Raw genomic sequence first — 22645 nt, forward strand, 5'->3', positions numbered from 1 at the left:
TTTTTGGTATTTTTTAGAGAAGGGTCTACAGGGTGTCCAGGGTCTCACTACAAGATCCGATTCACAGTGATCCATCTGTTTACAGGCTCCCAAGAGCTGGATTACAGGCACATGCCACCACGCTCAGTCTTAATTGCCATCTCAGCATGCCCCGGGAGCAGTGCAAAAGTATATTTTAAAGTTGCCTTTGTTTAGTAATTTTTTTCCTCATGTTAGAGCGAGTTCCCCATTTCCCTTTTAAAAACCTAAACAATTCTCATTTGTTTATAGCTCCAAATAATCTCCCCAATCATTTTATAAAACATCAGTTGGCAAACTTTCTATAAAAAGGTTGAGAGTAAGTACATTAGTTTGGTAATTTATCACTTATTCTTTAGTTTGTTTTGCTACAACCCTTCAAAATATAAAAACAATTCTTTAGATAGGAGGCTAAAGTATGCAGAACACTGAATGAAATGTGGTACCCCTACTTGGCTTGCCAAGATTTTAGTATTTTGAATTCCCGAGATTATAGGTATGCCCCATTTTGAATTCATTCATAGTGAATGTAGGAAATTCTTCAATTTCATACATTTTATATTTATTAAAGTCCTCTGTTGTGTTCCCTCAGCAGAATTTTACAGTTTTTTTCATGAATCTTGGAAATTACTTGTTGGATTCATAATTTTTTGACATTTGAGGAAGGCACTTGAATCTGGTAGATTAATGTCTCAAAATACTTACTAGGTTCATTATTCCTGGTACTTTTTGCCCATATTTCGGAAAAACTGTAACATCATTTAAACGTAATTATTATTTTTAAAATGTGTCTGTTTTCTTTCCTAGTAAGTAATTCAATAAGTTAAAGTTAAGAAAGCAAGGATAAACACTGGATAAGGTCTGGCAGATGAAAAGCACTCAAAGGAATGTTTAAATGAATGAGTAATGTACTCCCTCTCACAGTATCACAAAAGTTATAGCACAAAGATCTTTTTTAAAAAATCATGGAAAGAATCAGATAAAAATGGGCAGTCTCTAAGGTTTGAAAGTCTTTAATTCCTATATATCTTTTCTCAAAAACAGTCCTGGAGAAGTGATCTATTAAAGTGACACAGAAACCATGTAAGACGACAATGGGCACAGCTAATGGAGTACAACACAGAAGTCAAATGACATCTAAGGAAGACAAATACACACCAGATACAAAAATCAACAGTCTAGATTAGACAACATGATTCAAGTGAATGAGTATAACAATGTGATTTGATGGCTGCTATGACCAATGTGCCTATTACTCTATCTTTTCTCGAAAGCAGAGAGGGCATAGTGTTAAAATCTTGTGTCTACCATGCATAAGGTCCTGGGTTTCATCCCCTCCCCAGCAACACATAACTTGATACTCACTACAGAAGCAAAAGCATTTGATTTGATCAGTACAGTTTTTAGCTTTTAAGTTTGTCAAAATAAGATACCTTAAAATATACTACCTCTAAGTAATAATAAAGTAAGAGGTGGGGGGGGGGTTCTGGTACCAGAAAACTCAAGACCTTGTGCTTGCCAGGCAGGCATTTATCCCACTGAGCTATCTCCCCAGCCCAGTAAAAGTTATTAAATCAGTTATGGCTTAAAATCTGTAATAAAAAAAAAAAAAAAATCTGTAATCCCAGCACTCTGTAAGGCAGAGGTAAAAGGATCATAAATTCAAGGCCAGCTGAGGAATACTCTGTCTTAGAGGAAAAAAAAAAAAAAAAAAAAAAAAAGTAATGTAGATCAGCACAAAGGCTGTGGGCTCACTTTCCAATACCAAAAGGAAAAAAGAAGTATTTTTCACAGCAATTTTTGAAAAGCATACAGAAATGTTACATCAACCAATACAGAAATAATTCTATTAAAATCATACAATGTAATACACACTACTAGAAAAAAACAAGAAAGCTGTTTGAGGATAGATACATAATGCTACACTAGAAATACTAGGCCAAAAACAAACAAACCAAAAAAAATTAATGTGCCAAAGTAAGTGTACATAGCTAGTTACCTTTTGCTTTAAAAAAAAGGGGGAGGCATGGTAGCACACACCTGTAATCCCAGCACTTGGGAGGCTATAAACAAGAGGATCACTGTGAGTACAAGTGTGTAGTGAGACCCTGTACTAAATACATAAATGAAAAAAAAAAAAAAAAAAAAAGAAGAAGAAGAAACATGAACTTAAAAAAAGGAAGAGCAAGTTTGTATATACAAAAAAAAAAAAAGTCTATAAAAAGAGACTTTGGTATTGCTGATTGTCTCAAGAGGGGATCTGCCTAAATAGGGGCCAACATTTAGAGGACACTTCACTAAATATACTCTAGAACAAAATGTGAGTTTCGAATATTGTAAGATTTATTTGCAAAGTTTAAGAAAATAGGGGCCAAGGAGATAGCTCAGTAGAGTAAGTGCCTGCCTGGCAAGCACAGGGTCCTGAGTTTAATCTCTGGTACAGCAAAAAAAAAAAAGAGGGGCCGGGGAAATGGCTCAGTAGAAAAGCGCTTGCCTGGCAAGTACAAGGGCCTGAGTTCAATCCCCAGTTTCGTCAAAAAAAAAGGGGGGGGGGGGAATTTGGGGGGCCAGGGAGATGGCTCAGTGGAATAAGCACTTCCCTGGCAATCATAAGAGTCTGAGTTCAATCCCTGGTTCTGCAAAAAAAAAAAAAATTGTAGAAAATAGGAAAAAAAATTTTTTGTCCTTTTTTTTTTATACTCCCGGTAGAAAACAGAAAAATTAACACACAGTTTAATTTTAATTCCATACAGCTTATACAGTTTTGTTTTGTTTTTTTGGGGTTTTTTTTGTGGGGTTTTTTGGTATTAAGGATTGAACTCAGGACCTTGCACTTGCCAGGGAGGTGTTTATGCCGCTGATCTATTTCCCTGATTCTCAAACAGTTATCTTCAAATCTTAAAATACAGAAGTTTTTGTAAGATTAAATCATTTACCCAATCAAATTAAACATACACCATCACATCTTACAAAAATTTAAATACAATAAGCATGGATGTATAGCAATGGGTTCTAGAGCCACACTACGATTTAAAAGTCAAAATGCATGTGGTTAAAGGTCTTTTTTTTTTTAACATTGAATACTATTTAAAAGTGGAATAAGCGCTTTTCTGGCAAGCGCAAGGGCCTGAGTTCAATCCCTGCTTCTGCAAAAAAAAAAATTATTTCCTTAATTGACTTACCACATTTTAAAGTGCTCAAAAGCCACGTGTAGCTACTGCACTGGACAGCAAGACAGAACATTTCCATCAACAGAGAAAGTTCTCTTGAATGACACTATGGATCCTCAAAAACCTCACAAATATGGGTACTTTAGAGAGAAAGCTAAGTGGCTGGTGGGAGGTAAGAGTTTTTTACATTAATGAAAAGACAGGACTTTATCTATGCCAGCCAGGCATTGTTCTAATTATGTTCCATGTCAACACTATCCTTACTATACACCACACTGGTTTCTCTTGTAATCCTATGTATTTTATATAAGGTATATTTTAAATTCTAAGAATAAGCACACTGCTCAAAGTATTCACTTCCAATTTTAGAACAATTCCAATAATATCAACTGATCTATACTTCCAGTGGAATGACTTCACGTTTTACTTGTATATTCATCACTTTTATCCCTAATGTGCAAGTTTTACCAGAAGTAAAGATCTGGACATTTTATTTTGAACTATTCTTTTTTTCTTTCTTGAAAAAGAATAAAAGCTTGAGACCTGTGTCTGAGTTCTAGCTTTCATTTAGGTACTATGGTAAACCATAAAGAAAAAAGATTGGGGCTGGGGAGATAGCTTGGTAGAATAAGTGCTTGCCTGGCAAGCGCAGGGTCCTGAGTTCAATCCCCGGTACCACCAAAAAAAAAAAAAAAAATTGCCAACTATGGTGACACTTGGAAGGATGACGCACAGGATCACAAATTCAACAACTGCCTGGGCTACATAATGAGTCTGGCCAGCCTAGATACATGAGACCCTGTTTAAAAATAAACATTTACCCTCAATTTGATTCCTTAACTATAAAATGGTCATTTTACTTGATAGGAAACAAACACAAAATAAGTCCATTAAGATAGCAAATGTTCATGCCTTGCATTGTGGTTACACAGAGGACTGCCCCATGAATTATTTCCCACTACTAATATTGGAGATTAAACCCAGGCCTACGTCCTACATTGAGCTACATTCCTATCCCTTTTTATTTTATTTTCAGACAGGATCTTGTTAAGTTGCTCAGGTAGAATTTTACAACAATACTAAGAGCTTACTACTTTTAAATATTTACCACTGCAATAAGCAGAATATAGAAAAATAATCATATCAAATTAATTATGCAAGTTTAATCCAATTTGAACAGAAAAGTATGGGCAAATACTTTTTTATACAATACCAAGAATATAGAAATTTCTAAGTATAGTTGAAAAATAACAAGATAGCTTAAATTTGATTTTTATTTTTTAGTAGTGTTTAAAGATGACAATTTGTCAGTTATGAATAGGCAAAGCCTAGTAGTACCCTATTAAAGTGTGTTGCAAGCAGGCTAGCAATGTGCACACACATCTTTTCCTCCTGCTAGGAAATCCCTGGAAATACCAAGAACTACTGTTAACTTGCTTATCTGGTCATCTAATTCAGAAACCGAGATCCTATTTCCTCACCTTTCTATATTTTTAATACCCAAAATAGTGCCTAAAATGGTATGGTAACAGTGTCTTAAAAAAGCCTGCCTACATATTTTAATTTAATAGCTGTAGCAAAATGACTATCAAGTTCATAAAAAGAATAATGTCCCTTTCTGAAATTACCCAACTTCTTTAGTTTGAACTTCACATTACTGATGAGTTGTGTGATCTTGGGGCAAGTTAATAATACAAAATTAATTTCTGTATCTTGGTCCCCTCCCCTTCTCTGTGAAAAGAGAACACTATAATACCAACTACCTTATAGGGCTGCTATATAAGAATTAAATGAATGAAGCAAGGTACATAACACACAGTAACTGTTATGTTTGCAATTATTAAACAAACAGGGATCAAAAGTTTAAGGACTATAAAAGAAAGAAAAAAAAAAAAGCTCAGGGAGAGCCTAGGCTACATAGCAAGACTGTTGTCACAAAATAAAACCCAAACATGAAAGAGCTGCTTGATTTGATAATGCATACCTGTAATCCCACTATTCAAAAGGCTAAGGAAGGAGAATCCCAAATTGGAGCCCAGCCTGGGCAACCGAGCAAGACCCTACCTTAAAATAAACTTTTAAAATAGGCCTGGCAATGGAGCTATGTAGAGAACTTGGCTAGTTTGTTTGAGGCCATAGTTTCAATCTCTCATACTGCATCAGAAAGAAAGAAAGAAAGAAAGAAAGAAAGAAAGAAAGAAAGAAAGAAAGAAAGAAATCGAATAACAAACATAGCTCTTCTAGCTGGGCCTGGTGACACAGGCCTGAAATCCCAGCACTCTAGGAGACTGATGTACAAGGATCTCAATTTCAAGACCAGCCTGAGCAACTGAAGACCAAGACCTTTCTTCACAATGAAAAAAACAAAACAAAAACTGCAGCTCAGTGAGTAGACAAGAGTTCAATCTACTGAATCACACACACACACACACACACACACACACGTTAATAAATAGGTTGTGCCTAAAAACATCATTTTTGTGTGACAGTCTTGCTCACACCTAGCCTGCAAGGAGTTTTTCAAAAAGTGACTTTTTAAGCTGAGGGGTGGGGATGGGGGGCTGATGGTGCACACCTATAATCCCAGTGCACAGGAAGTTGAGGCAGGATAACTGTGAGTTCAAGGCCAGCCTAAACTATGTAGCAAGATTCTGTCTCAAAAAAAAGTTGTGTAGAACTGTAAATCTATACCCCTGGAAATACAACAGTAGTTAGGTTTGTCATGATTTGATAGAAGAAACTTACTGAATAGTGTAGCTAAACTTCAGGTTCCCATTGTTTCTGTAAAATAATACACACATATATAGAAATGCGTGTGGGTGAACAATTTGTTTCTGACTACAGTCTCAGATTCTGAAAGAATAAAGATAAGTATCAGTATTTTTTTTCAGTATCAGTATTTAAGACAGAAATGATCCTTTTTCTCCCCAGACATGACCACAGACTTTTGAAGGAACAGGCCATTTTTAAGCTATTTCTTGTTAATGATCAAGAGTTACTAACCAAAGGCAGCTGTGAATTTCCTAGCAGGAAGAAAAGATGTGCATGCACAGCACTAACTTACATGCAACACAAGAGTACTACTAGCTCTGTCTAGACCATCATAATTGATATTGTCATATTTAAACACTATTGAAAAATCAGAATAAAATTTAAGCTATCTTGTTGCTATTTTTCAGCTAGACTTAGAAGTTTTAAATTAAACAGTGTTTTATAAAAGTGTTATTTGAGGGCTGGGGAGATAGCTCAGTAGAATAAGTGCTTGCCTGGCAAGCACAAGGGCCTGAGTTCAATTCCCGGTTCGACAAAAAAAAAAAAAGGGCTATTTGCCCATACTTTCATATTCAAATTAGATTAAATTTATAATACAAGGGGCCAGGGAGAGGGCTCAGTGGAATAAGTGCTTCCCCGGCAAGTACAAGGGCCTGAGTTCAATCCTCGGTTCCAAAAAATAAAATAAAATAAATTTATAATGCATTTGATATATGATTCTATGCAACTTCAGCATGTAAACTACATAGAGTGAATTGTTCTAAGTCAAAAATTATGCATATTGGGGCCGAGGAGATGGCTCAGTAGAATAAGTGTTTGCTTGGCAAGCACAAGGGCCTTGAGTTCAATCCCCAGTTCCGCAAAAAAAGAAAAAAAAAAAAAGGTTATTCGTATTTAGAACATAAATTGAAGTTTAATTACATTAATTTTATTATACAAAATCTTTATTACACAATCTTTATTACATTGTGTAATCTTTATTGCACAAAATGTATTTAAATCTCATTTAAATGCTTTGCAATACAAAATACATTATGTTTGTAAATATTAGGTTTGCTGGTTCTCCAATTTGATTCACTTATGAAATCAATGTACTCTACAATTCAAATATCCAAAATGAGAAAAAATTACTTTCCTTTAGTTTGACTAAAGGAATAAAAACTTCTTAAAAATGCAATGAAAAGGCTGGAGATATCACTCAGCAGCACAGCCTCTGGGCCTGAGTTCAATTCCCAGGACCAACAAAAAAATGAAAAGAACTAAGAACAGTTGAACAGCAAACAATACACAGCTAAGATAAAGCTGTAAAGAGCAGGAGCCACTAGCAGTAAAATGGTCTGTCCTAGGGAAACTTCTTTAATAATTTTGAAGTAGCCACAATTCAAATGCCATCTAAATGACAAGAGTACTCTGTCCAAAGTACCAAGATTCTGATATATTACCTATAAAGAAGTAAAATGGTTTTCTTTAATATCTCTTTGAAGTGACTCAATATGTATAAGCCATTTTCTTTTTTTTTTTTTTTTTTTTTTTTTTTTGAACCGGGGATATAACTCAGGCCCTTGCACTTGCCAGGAAGTGCTTATTCTGCTGAGCCATCTCCCCAGCCCCAAGCCATATAAATGTAACTAAACTCATATACACTTAAAGTCACACATTAATATCAAACTAAAAATGACTGATTTTTTGTAATTTCTATAAAAATGTGCAAGTGTCTACAAAAGGTGGGAAGAGAAGTAAAATATAAATAAAAACTCATGGTTCTTTGCACAAAAGAAAAGTATTAAGAAAATTCACCTACTTTGTGAATTTCTACTTTTAAAGTAGAAATAAGCAAATAAAACTTGTTTTTTTTTTGTGGTTGTTTTTTTTTTTTTGCAGAACCAGGGCTTCAACTCAGATGCTTGCACTTGCTAGGGAAGCACTTAGTCTACCGAGCCATCTCCCTGGCCCAGCAAATACAACTTTTACAGGCTTCAGCAGGGGCAATCCAATATAGTACTGTACTAATCAGTTATTTAAAAAAAAAGCCATTTAAGGGCCAGGGAGATGGCTCAGTAGAATAAGCGCTTCCCTGGCAAGCACAAGGGCCTGAGTTCAATCCCCGGTTCTGAAAAAAAAAAAAAAAGCCATTTAAAACTGCTGGGGCTGAGGTTGTACCAAAAGTCCTGGGTTCAATATTCAGCACTAAAAATAAATAATAAAACTGTCAAGAAGATTTCTCCACGACTATCCTGCAGTCAAAGGTGCATTAAAAGTAGTAAAATTATGCAAATGTCACAAAAACAAACACTTCAATACTGTTTTACGTATTATCCCAAACAATTACAGTTTTAATCTAGGTTTCTACCTTCACATATTTTAGGTTTTTGGAACTATCATCTTCATAAATTTAAACTCACCATTGTCCAAATCTTCCTGGGTCAGTACTAGAATATCATATGCCAGGGACCACAACACTCTAAATCAAGCTCCTTAGAAGTTTATTTGAACAAGGTTGAATCACATTTTGTATAACTTCGTATCTTAACACTTGGTAAAGCCATCCTGAACCCATCAGTGGCTATAAATATTACTGGCTCAAAATAGTCCTTTACTATTCTGTAGTTCTAGTCTGCTGTTGAAACAAAACCTAACAGTGCAAAATTCAAAGTATCTAAATGTTACCAAAATGTCACAATACAGTATATTATTTTACTCTTTAGAAGTTTTCATTCTTTGCCTTCATCACCAGCTATGCTTTTTGAAATTAAAAATAGGCATCAGATCCTGTCAAGTTCTTAATTTGAATTTTACACACATATCCCTCATTGTTATATAACACTGCCTTAAAGTCGGTTGATTTTACTAGCAACTTGAGACAGTTTTACAGCCAAACAAATCTCGGAAAACATATATAAAAGCTGGTGACAGTAAAGAAGCAATCATGCAGAAACAAGGTGAACATTTTGCATTAATGTAATTTTTTTGTAATTTATAGCTCTTTTCATTGTTATAAAATTATGTCTTTGAAAGTTCAAATCAAACTGACAAACCCTTATCAAAATAAGAAACCATAAAAACACACAAAAGTACCTAGCCAGAAAGGTCTAGAACTGGCTCCAAAGTGTCAAAGATTTTTCTGCTAAGATATTGAATTATACATCTAAAACACTGTTACATAGTGTAACATTCCCAAAACGTAAAGACCCAGAAATTTCTGTGAACCAGTGCCAAAAAGAACTACGAAGAAACATCCTCTGCCTTAGACGTAACCACCAACTTTCTGTGATAAAATGTGTTTCAACTAAGTTTAAATGGCGCCTACATTAAGAGAGCCAGTAGTATAGACAGACGGGAAAAAAGAAAAACAACATCAAAAAAAAAGATCTTAAATGCTGCTTCTATTTCCAATAAACTGTAAGAAAGAAAACCTAGACCAATGCGCCTGAAGTGGTGCGCGCCGCGAGAGGATAAATGAATGGGACCGGCGCGAGCGCGACGCAGCAGGTCCGGCCGGCAGACAGCCCCGCGGCAGCCCGGGTAGGCCTCGCTCCTCCCCTTCCCTCCTCCATGACAGCCCAGTCCCCAGCTCCGAGGGACGTAGACAAAGTGATCCCCCTCCCCACCACCGCCACCTCCGCCCTCCCCGGACTCCGCGCGCTCCCCGCGGGCTTCCGAATCCCCACCCAGTCCTTCCTCGCCGGCCCCCGCTGCACCTCCGGCGTGTTACAGTAACACGCGCTCCTCCGTCGCCTCTTCGGCGAGGTTGCGGCGCGATACCGCGCCCGCCTCTCCAACCTACGGACCAGCGCGCCCACTGTCCTAGTACTAGGTAGACTGCGCGCCACGCACTGAGTACTGGACGCAGAGCGGGAGGCAGGGGAAGACAGGCTGCCTGGCTCCCTCCTCCACCTCCTTTCAAACCGGCTCAAACCCACCCACCCTCCCGGCGGCTCCCGGGGTCCGTTCGGAGCGGGCCCGCGCCCGCCCGTCACGAACAGCCCCAACGCCCGCGCCGAGCCCGGTCGCCCGCCCCGGCAGACCTCGGGGACCCGGAGGCGGCGCCGCGGCCCCTCCCCCACGATTCCCAGGTCTCCGGCCCCCACCGGGACGTGTGTGCTCCACGCCGCCTCGGCCAGCCTCCGGGACACCCTCGACTGCCGCGGAAGCTAAAGCCCGGGAGGGGGAGGAGGATGGGCAAGGGGCAGCAGGCGCGCAATCCCGTGCAGCGCCCCGGTCCAAAAGGAGAAGGAGCGCGGGGACTCACGGGGGTGGGGGCCAAAGGCTATACTCACCGGTTCCACAGTCGCCATCTTAGATCGATCTGATCGCACAACCGCTCCTGAAGGGGGTGAGAGGAAAAAATGAGATTCAAACCGGATTGGCCGGGTACAGTCCACGTGACGGACGTATCCGTTTGGCTTTGGAGGCGCCTGCGCAAGACTGTGGCTGCGTGGTAAACGAGAGGCTTCTGGGAAGTGGAGTCTCTTCTTAAGGCAAAGACGTGAGGGAGGTCACGTGGCCGGCAGCCGGTCCACAGTTCTCGGCGCGGGAGAAGCTAGCGTGCGGCTGTGTGAGCACCGGTCCTCTGCGTTCGTACTTAACGCCTGCAGCGGTTACTGTGCCCTTGGCCGCCTCGTCCTCTCATCTTCCCCGGGAGGTTGACAACTGCAGGCTCAGCACATTCAATAAATCATTTGCTTATTTAATGCCCTAGAACTAATTACTTGTGTGTTTAGTTTTCTTTTGACCTCCCACCATTTTCTTCTGTAGTTTTCAAAAGAGACGCGGTCTGGGAGTGCTTTAACACGGCCAGCCCTGCCGGGACCCCGGGCCGCTGACGCCGGGGCGCTTGTTGCCATCACTGCGGGAGAGGACGCGGCGAGGGCCCTCGTCACGAGCACCCGCCCTCGTCACGACCAGGAGCGTTGGCCGGGTCCTCCGCGCCCTGAGACGGAGGCCTCACAGGGAAATCGGCCAGAGTAGAACTGTGGGAAGTTCTGTTCGCGCGGCTGCAGTCCTCTGCTTTGACATGAACAGAACTAGTTCTGCTTGAGGCCGACAGCCAGTCCGGGCAGCGCTCGTCTTCCGACCAGGCTTGGGCAGGCTGTCAGGAGCAGCGAAGCCCGCCCGGGCAGCTCCGACTCCGGCGGTGACGCATCTTCTGAGGCAAGCGACCTAACCATTCAGTGCCTCGAGTTTTTCATTTATGAGCCTAAGATGATAATACACTTGCGTCACAAGGATGTGCTGTGGTAATGACTACCCAGCTTTGACAACGCATCAGACTCTTGTTTCATAAGACGCAACCATGTATCTTCCTAGGGATCACCTGCTTCCCTATTTTTAAAAAAATATTTTTAATTTTGTTTGTTACGTGATGGTACCCATGCAAATTTAAAGTTTCAAGACCATCCTCCCCGCTCCCCTTACAAAGGTAGCTACTACCTTCAATGGAGCCCTTAGTGCTCAGCACTGTATTACTGTATAGTCACAACTACCATTAGCATTTAGATACTTGTTTCCACCGCGGTGTGCCGCCTTTTTTTTTTTTTTTTTTCCTTCTAAAGTACTGTGCAATTGTTTTTCAAGACAGCGTTATTCTGTGGCCTGGTTATTAATACAGTAAATAGTAGGGAAGAGAGATCTAGAATACTTCTTTAAGAGTCTAGAGACTTCTTTAAGAGATCTAGAATACTTCTTTAAGAGTCTAAGGATGATGATAGTTTCATTCTACTTTTTTCACTTCTTAAAGCGTATTAACACCAGGAAAAGAAATGTAACTAGTCTACCTGTGCCTGTTTCCTTATGGTGTTGCTAATAGCCAGACTGTGTCATACCTATTATTGAGTGCATAATGGATGCTTGGGTTAATTAATACATAATTGAGTTTGTATAAAGCCATGGCCTGTACACATGTTTTCATTTACTTGGATGGTGGAGGTGACTAATGAAACTTTTATGTCTAGTCAGCTTAGCGCTAGCAAATTTTAGATTTATTCTTACAGAAACTGTTACACTATTTGAAATAAATATAGTGATCTCTTTAATGTTTTCTGCTAGTTAAAAGTGATAGCTGGTTAGCTTCTTTGAAGAAACAGCATAGATGTCCTATTTTCATGAAGCTACTAGGTAATAGAATCAACCAGATTGGCAAGAAAATACACGTGAATATGAAATTTAATTTTTCTCCATTTTGTTATATGTGCTTTGTTGCATATGTTTTCTGGCCTAGTCATATTTTTGCCTAATATTCATATGAAGAGTCTACTACCTTGAAAACGTGGTGACTACATTTTATTTACTTGTATCAGTATATAGTGATTAGTTTCATTTTGGTTTTTTAAAGTTTTGGTTTGGGGCAGGTTGTGGGATTTTTTTTTTTTTAAATCAAATCGGTAGGACAATTTCAATAATTAACACATTGCATACTCTCTTCCCAGTGGTCATTTGCTGCACAAGATGCAGACATGATATCCTATTTGTGGATTTTTTTTGGTTTTTGTTTGTTTGTTTGTTTGTAGGGGATTCTCTTTGTCTTTTGAGGGCCAGGGAGATGGCTCAGTGGAATAAGCACTTCTCTGTCAAGCTCAAGGGCCTGAGTTCAATCCTTGGTTCCACCAAAAAAAAAAAAAAAAATTGTCTTTTGAGACAAGGTCTCATTATATAGGTCAGGCTGGTCTTGAGCTCACTTTGTAGCCTAGGCTGGTTTCAAACTCACAGTGATCCTCAAGCCTCAGCCTCCCAAGTGTAGGGATTGTAGGCATACCACCACACCCAGCAAGGTCTTGAATTTGGGGACTCAAGCAATCCTCCTGCTTTAGCCTTTCAAGTAACTGGGATTACAAGTGTGCACCAACATGTCCAGCTCCATCGTAAAATTTTTTTTTTTTTTTTTGAGACAATCTCACTATGTTGCTGAGGCTCAGACTGGTCTTAAACTCCTGGTGATCCTCCTGGCTCAGCCTCCCAAATAGTGGAACTACATGGCCTCAATACTAATGTACCTAGAAAAAAAAAAATCTATCTATCTAGATAGATAGATAGATAGGTAGATTTTCTTTTTAACCAGAAATCAAACTCAGGACTTTGCACTTGCCAGGCAGGTGCTGTGCCACTGAGTTATCTCCCTGGCCCCAAATTTTTATATTTTAGTTCTCTATTAATTCACTAAATACATTTATTACCTTGCTGCCATATTTGTATTTATACTTAAAAATAAGAAACTTTAATTAAAAGATTAGATTTGTAAAATGAAACATGGTACTGAAATGCTATTCTATATGATAGTTTATACATAACTATGACCCAGCAAAACTTCATTATAACTATTATGTATAAGCCCAATGACTAAATATCATTTACTCTCTGTAAATAGCCATGTTCTTTTCTCTACGTAATACATACTTCAAGGTGGTACTTACTAGTCTTTATAGATGTAATTTATACTGAAAGACTTTAATTTGATAGGACAAAGTTCCTTTTACTATATATTGAACTCTGCCATTGAAATTTTATCTTGATTTTTTAGATAACCAAAGCCATTGCTTTGTGTGATTTTTCAACTGACTTAAACTGATAATTTGCTCTGATCTATCCTAGCTGTTTGTTATTGTTAACAGGCTTCATTTTTTTTTTTTTTTTTCTGAACCAGGGATTGAACTCAGGTCCTTGCACTTGCCAGAGAAGTGCTTATTCTACTGAGCCATCTCCCCAGCCCCAGGCTTCACATTCTTAAACATTCTGCTTAAATTAGGCATCTTTCTTGGTCTTTGATCAGTATTAGACTACAATTCTTTTTTTTACAGTAAGTAAGCTTTGAGAAAGAGGTTATGAAATTACATAATAAAGTCAATGATCCTTAATGTTGTAATATTGGGTAGTAACTTTAGATGTAATGTTACCTACTGACACTAACGTCTTTTACTTTTATTCTTTTTTGTTTGTTTAGTTTTGTTTTTTGAGGATCTCACTATATAGGATCTCACTACAGCGTCTCATTATGTAGTCTAGGCTGGCGTTGAACTCACTGTGGAGTCCAGATTGGCCTTGAAGTCTGTCTGGGTGTTACTCCTGCCTCAGCCTCCCAAGTGCGGAGATTACAGGTGTGGCACCTACCACTTTGGGTTTTTTATTCACTCTTAAATACTTGGTTATAAAATTGCTTTTTAAAAAATTGTGATATCCTTGTTCTATAATCATTTTCCTTTAAGAAAGGTGTAAGATCATGATTTTCTGACATACTGGTCTTTTTTTTTTTTTTTTTTTTTGTATGTATGTATTTAGTACAGGGTCTACAGGGTCTCACTATGTAGATCAGACTCCTAGTGATTCTCCTGTTTTTCAGCCTCCCAAGTGCTGGGATTACAAGCACACTCCACCACTCCCAGTCTCAATCACAGTCTCAGCATGCCCAAGGGTTGGGGCCGACACTCTGGGGATCAAGCCCTGTCCCTGCTGCCTAAGCAGGCGCTTTAATCCGCTGAGCTATCTGGTGGCCCTAACACACTGGTGTTTTAACTAACAATTATATGGTGTTTAGCATTTAAGAATATGAGCACAAGTGTCAAATTATCATAATTATAATTCTACTACTCAGTATGTGTCCATAAGTAGATTATTTAGCCTCTTTGGGCCTCATTTTTTCATGAATTAGATGGTAAAAATATTATTTATTTTTTAAAGTCATGATGAGTGATAAATGAGTTAAGCACATATTATGCTTGAATGGTTCTTAGAACAATAAGCATTCATTATCTATTATTCATATGATGAAAATTTATAATTTCTCAATTTTGTTTCTTAGAATAAGGCAATATGTTTAAGAATTCTGTCAGAAAATCAATCCCTATTATTTTTTACGAAATTCCAAGCTGCTACATAGTACTTAATGAACAGTGATTTTCAATAATCTTTTATATTGACTACTTCATTTGACTTTTACGAAAATTATGTGAATTGAACCGTATCATCTGATATTACAGATAAGTAAACTCAGTAATATTAAAAGATGCATTCAAATCCATACAGACAATGGTGAACTGGATTTCAACTCCAGTTTTCCTGATTCTTAGACTCATTCTTTATACTATAGCCTCTCTCCTGTAATAGGGTCTTCCAGATACCTGTTTCTCTTCAAAGTACCTCTACTTCCACTTACCTACCTAATGAGAAAACACCTAAGAAATACTGAGTTAGTAAGAGGAACTATATAAGCAGTGAAGAATACTTAAAGAACACAAGCATAAGCATTTCCTCAGACTAAAATCTGGTTATTGAGTCATAGAAATATAAATAGTTCACTACCCATATAAAGAAGTGTGACTAAGAACCAAAAGGATGCAACTAACAAGCACCAGGAGAAACACTCATTTGTGTGATGAATAACACAATTACAGGATTTTCTTTTATTTCATTCAAGTTTTTGTTTTGGTATCATCTCCTGAGAGAATCTTTGACCAAGCTATGTAAATTATCATCCCTACTATTCTATTGTTTACCTTGCTTTATTTTCTTCAGTTCACTTTATAGCCCTCACTCTGAACTTGTTTTTATATTGAACATTATTTAGTTGTCCATTACTAAATACTAAGTCTTTGATGGACAAATGTAGGAGTTATATATATATATATATATATATATATGGTCTCACTACATAGATCAGACTTGTAGTGATTCTCCTGTTTTCAGCCTCCCAGAGAGCTGGGATTACAGGTCCATGCCACCACTCCTAGTCTCAATCACATTCTCAGTGCGCCCCCAGGACGGGGACAGCAGTGGAACCCTGGCTGTCCTGGCTGCTGCACTCTACCTGAGCAGGTGCTTTAATCCGCTGAGCTATTTAGCGGCCCACTAATAGATATTTAGAAAAACCTAAATACAATTTTTTTAAAGTCTTGTCTATAACTAATAAAGTAGCTAATAGAAAAATTACTATGGTATATGGTGGTGTGTTAGTTTACATGCACTTACAGTACCTCACTTTATCTTCAAAACAACATTCTAAGGTAGATAGACCCAATTTTTAGGTAAAGAAGGGCTCCTAACTATATAAAAATGACTGGCTTATAATTGTACTACCTAATGAAGAAGATAAATTGTGTGAAATAATTTAACCCTATTAAATTTTCTGGACAAAACTAGCATTGGGATATTTTGTCAATAAGAAAATCAGTTATGGGGTGTTCTAGTGCACACCTGTAATCCCAGCACTCATGAGGCTGAGACAGGAGACTCATCATGGGTTCGAGGCTTGCCTGAACTGCATAGTGAAAGCCTGTCTCAAATAAGGGCTGGTGATATAGCTCAGCAGACTGACGCGCTTACTGAGGTAAGTGCAGGGGTCAGGGTTCGATCCTTGGCACTGTATGCTGTGCCAGCCCCAACCCTGGATGCACTGAACTGGTGATGGAGTATGGGCATGGTTACACATGCCTGTTATCCCAGCACTAGGGAGGCAAAAATCAGGAGGATCACTAGAAGTCTGAGCTGTGTAGTCAAACCCTGCAAAAAAAAAAAAAAAAAACACCTTAAAAATAAATAAACTATATAAGAAAATCTATTTATTGAGTTTTTTGTTTTGGGGGCATTTTTTTTGGTGGAACTGGGGATTGAATTCAGGCCCCTGTACTTGCCAAGCAAGCGCTTATTCCACTGAGCCATCTCCCCAGCCCCAATCTATTTATTGTAATTAAATGGTGTTTGTGGCATTTTTGTTGTAGACTCTATTCATTCAGTATAATTCTCTAACATGAGTGGTCCTGCATGCAAGGACATTTTTTTTTTTTCAGAACCGGGTATTGAACTCAGACCCTTGTGCTTGCCAGGCATGCACTTAATGTACTGAGCTATCTCCCCAGCCCCCAAAAGGACATTTTTTTAAATGGTGTCTGTCTTTTGTGCTTTTCCTATAAATATTCCTATTAAAATACATTAAATCTGGGCTGGTATGACAGTGCATACCTGTAATTCCAGTACTTGGGGGGGGGGGGATGTCTGGGATTACAGGCATGTGTCACCATGCCTGGCTAAGTCTCTTTTCTTTATAACATATCTAGTCTATGATATTTTTTACCAGCAGAAAATGGGCTAAGATAAGTGAAAGTAATAGTTTTAATGTACTGGAGATATACTTACAGGACTCTTGATTAGATTTTTTTTTCTTTGGGTCTGATTTTGATGGCAAATGCACAAGTACAGAAATTCTGGTGGAAGAAGGGCGTGACACTCAGAGAATCAATCCTTGAAAGTAAGGGCCTGGGCCAAACCATGGAACAGGCTGTTGAGCACAACAAAGTTACTTTCTGAAGGTAATCTTTATTAGACAGAGGAGAAGAAAATGGTGATGACCCACACTGCAGGCCAGAGATCAGCTACTATAGAGGTAGCTATATTGCCTCCTTGCCATCTGCCACTTAGAAATTTCAGCTAGGCAGCCAATCTCTTGGAATCCTACGGAATCTCTATCAGAATGTATGGAAAGAAGTAGATCTCAGCAGCACAGGAATTAACTGCTATGACATTTCCTATAAGCCACAAAGACTCCCTTTCAATGAACAATGTTGCCCCTGTCTATGTGAGTCTACTTTTCAACTAGAAACAATCAATGTATATATGATATGAAAACCCACATTTATTAAGTATTATTGAAAAGATGTATCTGAATTGTATCTGAATTGACCTGAAAATGTTATGATTAAATTGCAGTTTTTAATGTGTAAAAAAATATATAGTAGTGTAATTTATCATACCTAGGTTAAGTACATAGGTTAAGTTGAATATGTGAATCAAAGAATGAAAGATTTATTTTATTTTATTTTATTTATTATTATTATTATTCACTGAGCCATCTCACCGGCCCCAATTTTTTTTTTAATGTATCAGTTGTTTAATTAGATTCTTAGAAATTTAGAACACTAATGTATGAGGATAAATTCCATTTCTCCGAGCAAAAATGGATTGCAGGTAGCCCCAGAGCTGATGGACAGCTTTGATTTTTGCTAAAATCTGCATGTCCACCATTTTCTGATCCATCTTGCACTGCTCTGAAATCTGATATCTCTCTTTCCCGATGTCAAAGATCTCACCCTTCTGGTGTCTGCATTTCCACAGCCTTTTCTTGAAGTAAGCATCAGTAAGGTGTTCGGGGATTTTCACTTTGCTGATACCAATTTTTGGAGAGATGGCAATGGCAAATTTCTGGTATATTCTTCATAGTGGGACATGATTACAAGGCTAAGAGGCCCAGTCACAAGTAGCAAGCCACTGGCCAACTCCTTCACGAAGACCACTCTCTTGCCTCTGTGACACCTGGTGAAGGTGATCAAGGTGGTGCTGGGAGTGATGCTCGCTCAAAGTTTCCTCACATGCTGACTGAAGGGTTTCTTGCTGTGGCTCAAGAGCTTTTGGGGCACATCTTCAGTAGGATAATATCTAGGCATTTTTTGAAGCTTAACCACCCTGGTACCTCCATTCTTGTCCCCACCAACTGATTTAGTGATCGTAACAAGAACTTTCCCCTTTTTCTTCTCAACCTTTGATTTAGCAGCTGTGTACTTTCTCTTCTACAAAGGCTTTCTGGAATAAATAGCAGATCGGGAGTATCTACCAATTCCTGGGGGCCAGATCATTAGCTCAGTTGGTTAAGTGCCTGCTTACACAAAGCCGTCAGACTCAGGATGCTGTGGTTCGATTCCCAGATCCTCAAGCCAAACCAGAAATGCCCTGAAGGCATCCTGAGGATGCCACAAATAAATAAATAATTTAAAAAAAAAATTCTACCAATTCCTATAGCCAGAACAGGATTTTGGCTGCAGTGGGGCTGCGCCTTCTTGGACTTTTTTGCCTTCACCTTACCCTTTTTACCAGTACCACCGGCAGAAGCCCCTTTGGTTTCGGGTTTCTTCTCTTTAGTGTCTGGCTTCTCAGTTTTTTTACTTGACATCTTGTAAGATGGGAAAGAGGTCTTTTTTTTCTAAACTTTTTTATTTTTATTATTATTATTTATTTATTTATTTATTTATTTATTTATTTTGTGGAACTAGGGATTGAACTCAGACCCTTGTACTTGCCAGGGAAGTACTTATTCTACTGAGCCATCTCCCAGCCCCTTTTTTTTATTTTTAAAGAATACAAAATAGTGACTTGGAAAAAAACAACATCAGGTTTCTTTCTTTCTTTCTTTCTTTCTCTGAATGAACAAAATTTCCCCAAAGAACCTTAGACTTGATTCTACTTTGTTTTTTAATTTAAAGGGGGCTCATTTATTGTCACTGTTCCAAATGTACAAAAAAAATTAGAAAATAACCCCCCAATTCAATTCCCTCCACCCCCCAACATAAATGATTTTCCCAAAACCACAAACATAAACTGGTCCTGGTAACAGTGCAGCTAAGAAACAGTTTTGAGAAAACAGCATCACGTTTCATCCCTGGCATGCTGTTCTGCCTGCCCTCGCACCCCACCTCACCCCCTGCCCAGGCTGAGAAGACATTGAGGCTTGGTGTGGTGGCAAGCGCCTGTGATCCCAGGGTTTAGGAGTCTGAAAAACAGGAAGAACCACTACAAGTCCAATCTGTGTAGTGAGACCCTGTACTAAATACATAAGAAAATAAGTAGGTAGCTGAATAATAATTTTTAAAAATAGCATTAGAAATAATACATGATTTCACTAAACAGAGTAAAAGGAATTCAACAGTGGTTGCAGTATTACATGATGCTATCTTCAAATTGTTCAGATTACCAATATAAATGTGTAAAATTTGTTTAAAGAAAACAAAGCAAAACAAGAAAGTTACAAGAAATTCAGAAGAGAAAAAGATCAAAGTAAAAAAGTATTAACTGCTCCTTTCAAAAGATGAGCAAGAATCAAGAATAAAATTATCCAAATTGGGCTGGCCAAATAGCTCAGCAGATTAAAGCGCCCCCAGGTGCACTGAGAGGGCAATTGAGACTGGGCATGGTGGCGCATACCTGTAATCCCAGCTCTTGGGAGGCTCTAAACAGGCAGATCACTACGAGTCTGATCTAGTAATGAGACCCTGAATACCCTGTAGACCCTTTCCTAAAATACCAAAAATAAATAAATAAAAATAAAATTATCCAAACTATTCTGCATATATATGTATTTTTTCTTTTTTCATCTGTCCTTTCCCTTATCCCAGTTTTTCCTTCCAATTGAACAAATTTTCCCTTTACAGTATCTGTTGTACCAATTAGATTTTAATTACTTTCAGGTTCTTGCACTAGCAAGCTAATATGATGTTTGCACATGTGGGTCTGATTTATTTCACTTACCAATATAGTCTCTAGCTGCATCCATTTATTTACAAAAGCCTTTAATTTCTTTTTTATAGACGAATAATACTCCATTGTATAAAAATCATTGTGTAAAAAAATCTTTTTTATCCATTCTTCAGTTAATGGGCATTTAGGTTTTTCCAAGATCTAGCTATGACAAATTACGCTCTATAAACTTGGGTGCACATATATCACTGTGGTATGATTTCAGTTCTTTTGAAAAAATATCTAGGAGGAGAATAGCTGGCTTGAAAGGTACCTCCAACCTAAGCTTTATGAGGAATCTCCACACTGATTTCCCTAGTGGTTGGAAATTACCCTGCACTCCAACCAAGAATGGAGAACGGTACCTTTTTCCACAAGTCTCTCCAACATTTCTAATTGTTTGACTTCTTGATGATAAAAATGAAAGATTTTCAGTTACAATGTGACACATTTTGTAATTTAAATTATGATTGGGGTCTGTCCAAATAGCTCAGAGGATTAAAGCATCTGCAAGCAGGCATAGGGGAAGGGGGTTCCCTGCTCCCGGGGCATGCTGAGATGGCACGGGGCTGGGGAGATAGCTCAGTAGAATGAGTGCTTGCCTGGTAAGTGCAAGGGCCTGAGTTCAATCACGGATTTTGAAAAAAAAAATTGTGATTTTTCATATTTTTCCTATTAAGAATTCATGTCACTGGGTATAGTGGCAGAGTCCACTAATCCATGCTACTCAGGACATTGGGGCAGTAGAATCATAGGTTCCAGGTCAACTAAGCAAGACCGTTTCACAATATCTTTCCTGCTTCATTTTTTTAAGACAGGGTCACATTATGTCCTCCAGGCTAACCTTGAAGTCACTGTGTAACCTCGGCTGCTCTTAAACTAACACATAGCCTCCTGCCTCAGCTTCCTGAGTACTAACCTTACAGGTGTGTACCCCTGCACCCAACCCGTATTTTAAAAAGGACTGGGGATGTAGCTCAATTACAGAGCACTTACCTACCAAGCATGAGGACCTTCACCACCACCACCCCAAAAAAGCATGTCATGACCCAAAGCTTATTTTTGCTGTGTAGGACAATATGATTTGAAAAATGTAAATAAATGGTATATTTGAATGGATAGCCTTACTTATGTCTGTATTTGGAAATGCTAAAATCCTAAGGCTTGCCAAATAGCTCAGCAGATTAAAACACCTGCAAGCAGGTACAAGGGCTGGGGGTTCAATCCCCGGGCCTGAGGTGCTGGCCCTGTCCCTGGGGCGCACTGAGACAGCAATTAAGACTGGGCATGGTGGCACACACCTGTGATCCCAGCTCTTGGGAGGCTGTAAGCAGGTGGATCACTAAGAGTCTGATCTAATAGTGAGACCTTGAACACCCTGTAGACCCTTCCCTAAAATACAAAAAAAAAAAAAAAAAAGAAAAAAAGAAAGAAAGAAATGCTAAAATCCTGACATTGTACTCTACATGTTATTTATAATGTCCTTACTATTTTTGGTTCGATTGAAAACCAGTCTAAAAAAATTCAGCCACACTGTTTTCTTTTACTTCCATCACCAAACCACCAAATGTGAGCCCCTGCATACAAGGGCAGAAACTTCTCAATGAGTGACATTACAATCTCTGTCTAAAGATAATATCTAGGACTCATCCGCTTAAGTTGGACTCTTACTTACACAGCCTGCTTCAAAGTCAACCAGGTTTTTATTTTTATTTTATTTTGTTTTATTTATTTTGGTTTTTTGAGATGATCTCACTCACTATGCAGTTCAGACTAACCTTGAACTCACTCTGTAGTCTATGCTGGCCTCAGACCCACAGTGATTCTCCTGTCTGACCCTCCTGAGTGCTGGGATTGCAAATGTTTGACATTACAACCCACAAGTTTTTTTTCCCATTATTTAGAGAATACTTTATTAGTTTCTGTAATCAAACCCACATAGATAAGACCTTACATATTTAGTACAGTGTGTTACCTCTGTACAAATGGAAAAACAAAATTAAGTTTTAACATTTCTCAACCAATATGGCTGTTAATTTCTATACAATGTTAACTCAACACTTTAAACGGGGATAGCTTTTTCCAAAGTTGACAGCACAGTTAAAGTTTCCAAAAATTCAATATATATACCAATAATAGCAGTTTGTTATGCATCAGTAGCAGCAACAGCTTTTCCAGGTTCTGCAGTCATCTGAACAAAATTATAGACATCCAGCACACTTCATGAAAAAAAGAAAGAGAAATACTGGGCTGGGGAGATAGCTCAGTAGAATAAGTGCTTGTCTGGCAAGCACAGGTTCCTGAGATCGATCTCTGGTACCGAGAGAGAGAGAGAGAGAGAGAGAGAGAGAGAGAGAGAGAGAGAGAGAGAGAAAACAAAGTGCCATTGCTGTTGTGGTATAGGTTTTTATTTTTAAAAT

The 22645-nt window shown here is 38.5% G+C and overlaps 1 protein-coding gene across 1 annotated transcript in view; it reads right to left on the reverse strand.

Annotated features, from left to right (window-relative positions):
• LOC101571273 (eukaryotic translation initiation factor 4E) overlaps positions 1-10718 on the reverse strand; it is a 41038-nt gene extending 30320 nt beyond the window's left edge. Inside the window, exons 1-2 of the mRNA XM_004640639.3 lie at positions 10670-10718; positions 10238-10284 (exon numbers count right to left, since the gene is read on the reverse strand). Of these exons, the coding sequence (XP_004640696.2) occupies positions 10238-10284; positions 10670-10703 (81 nt within the window). The 5' untranslated portion in view covers positions 10704-10718. The remainder of the gene's footprint in view (positions 1-10237; positions 10285-10669) is intronic.
• Between the last annotated feature and the right edge of the window lie 11927 nt (positions 10719-22645).

Source organism: Octodon degus, unplaced genomic scaffold (assembly GCF_000260255.1).
Source record: "Octodon degus isolate 3935 unplaced genomic scaffold, OctDeg1.0 scaffold00125, whole genome shotgun sequence".
Lineage (NCBI taxonomy): Eukaryota > Metazoa > Chordata > Mammalia > Rodentia > Octodontidae > Octodon > Octodon degus.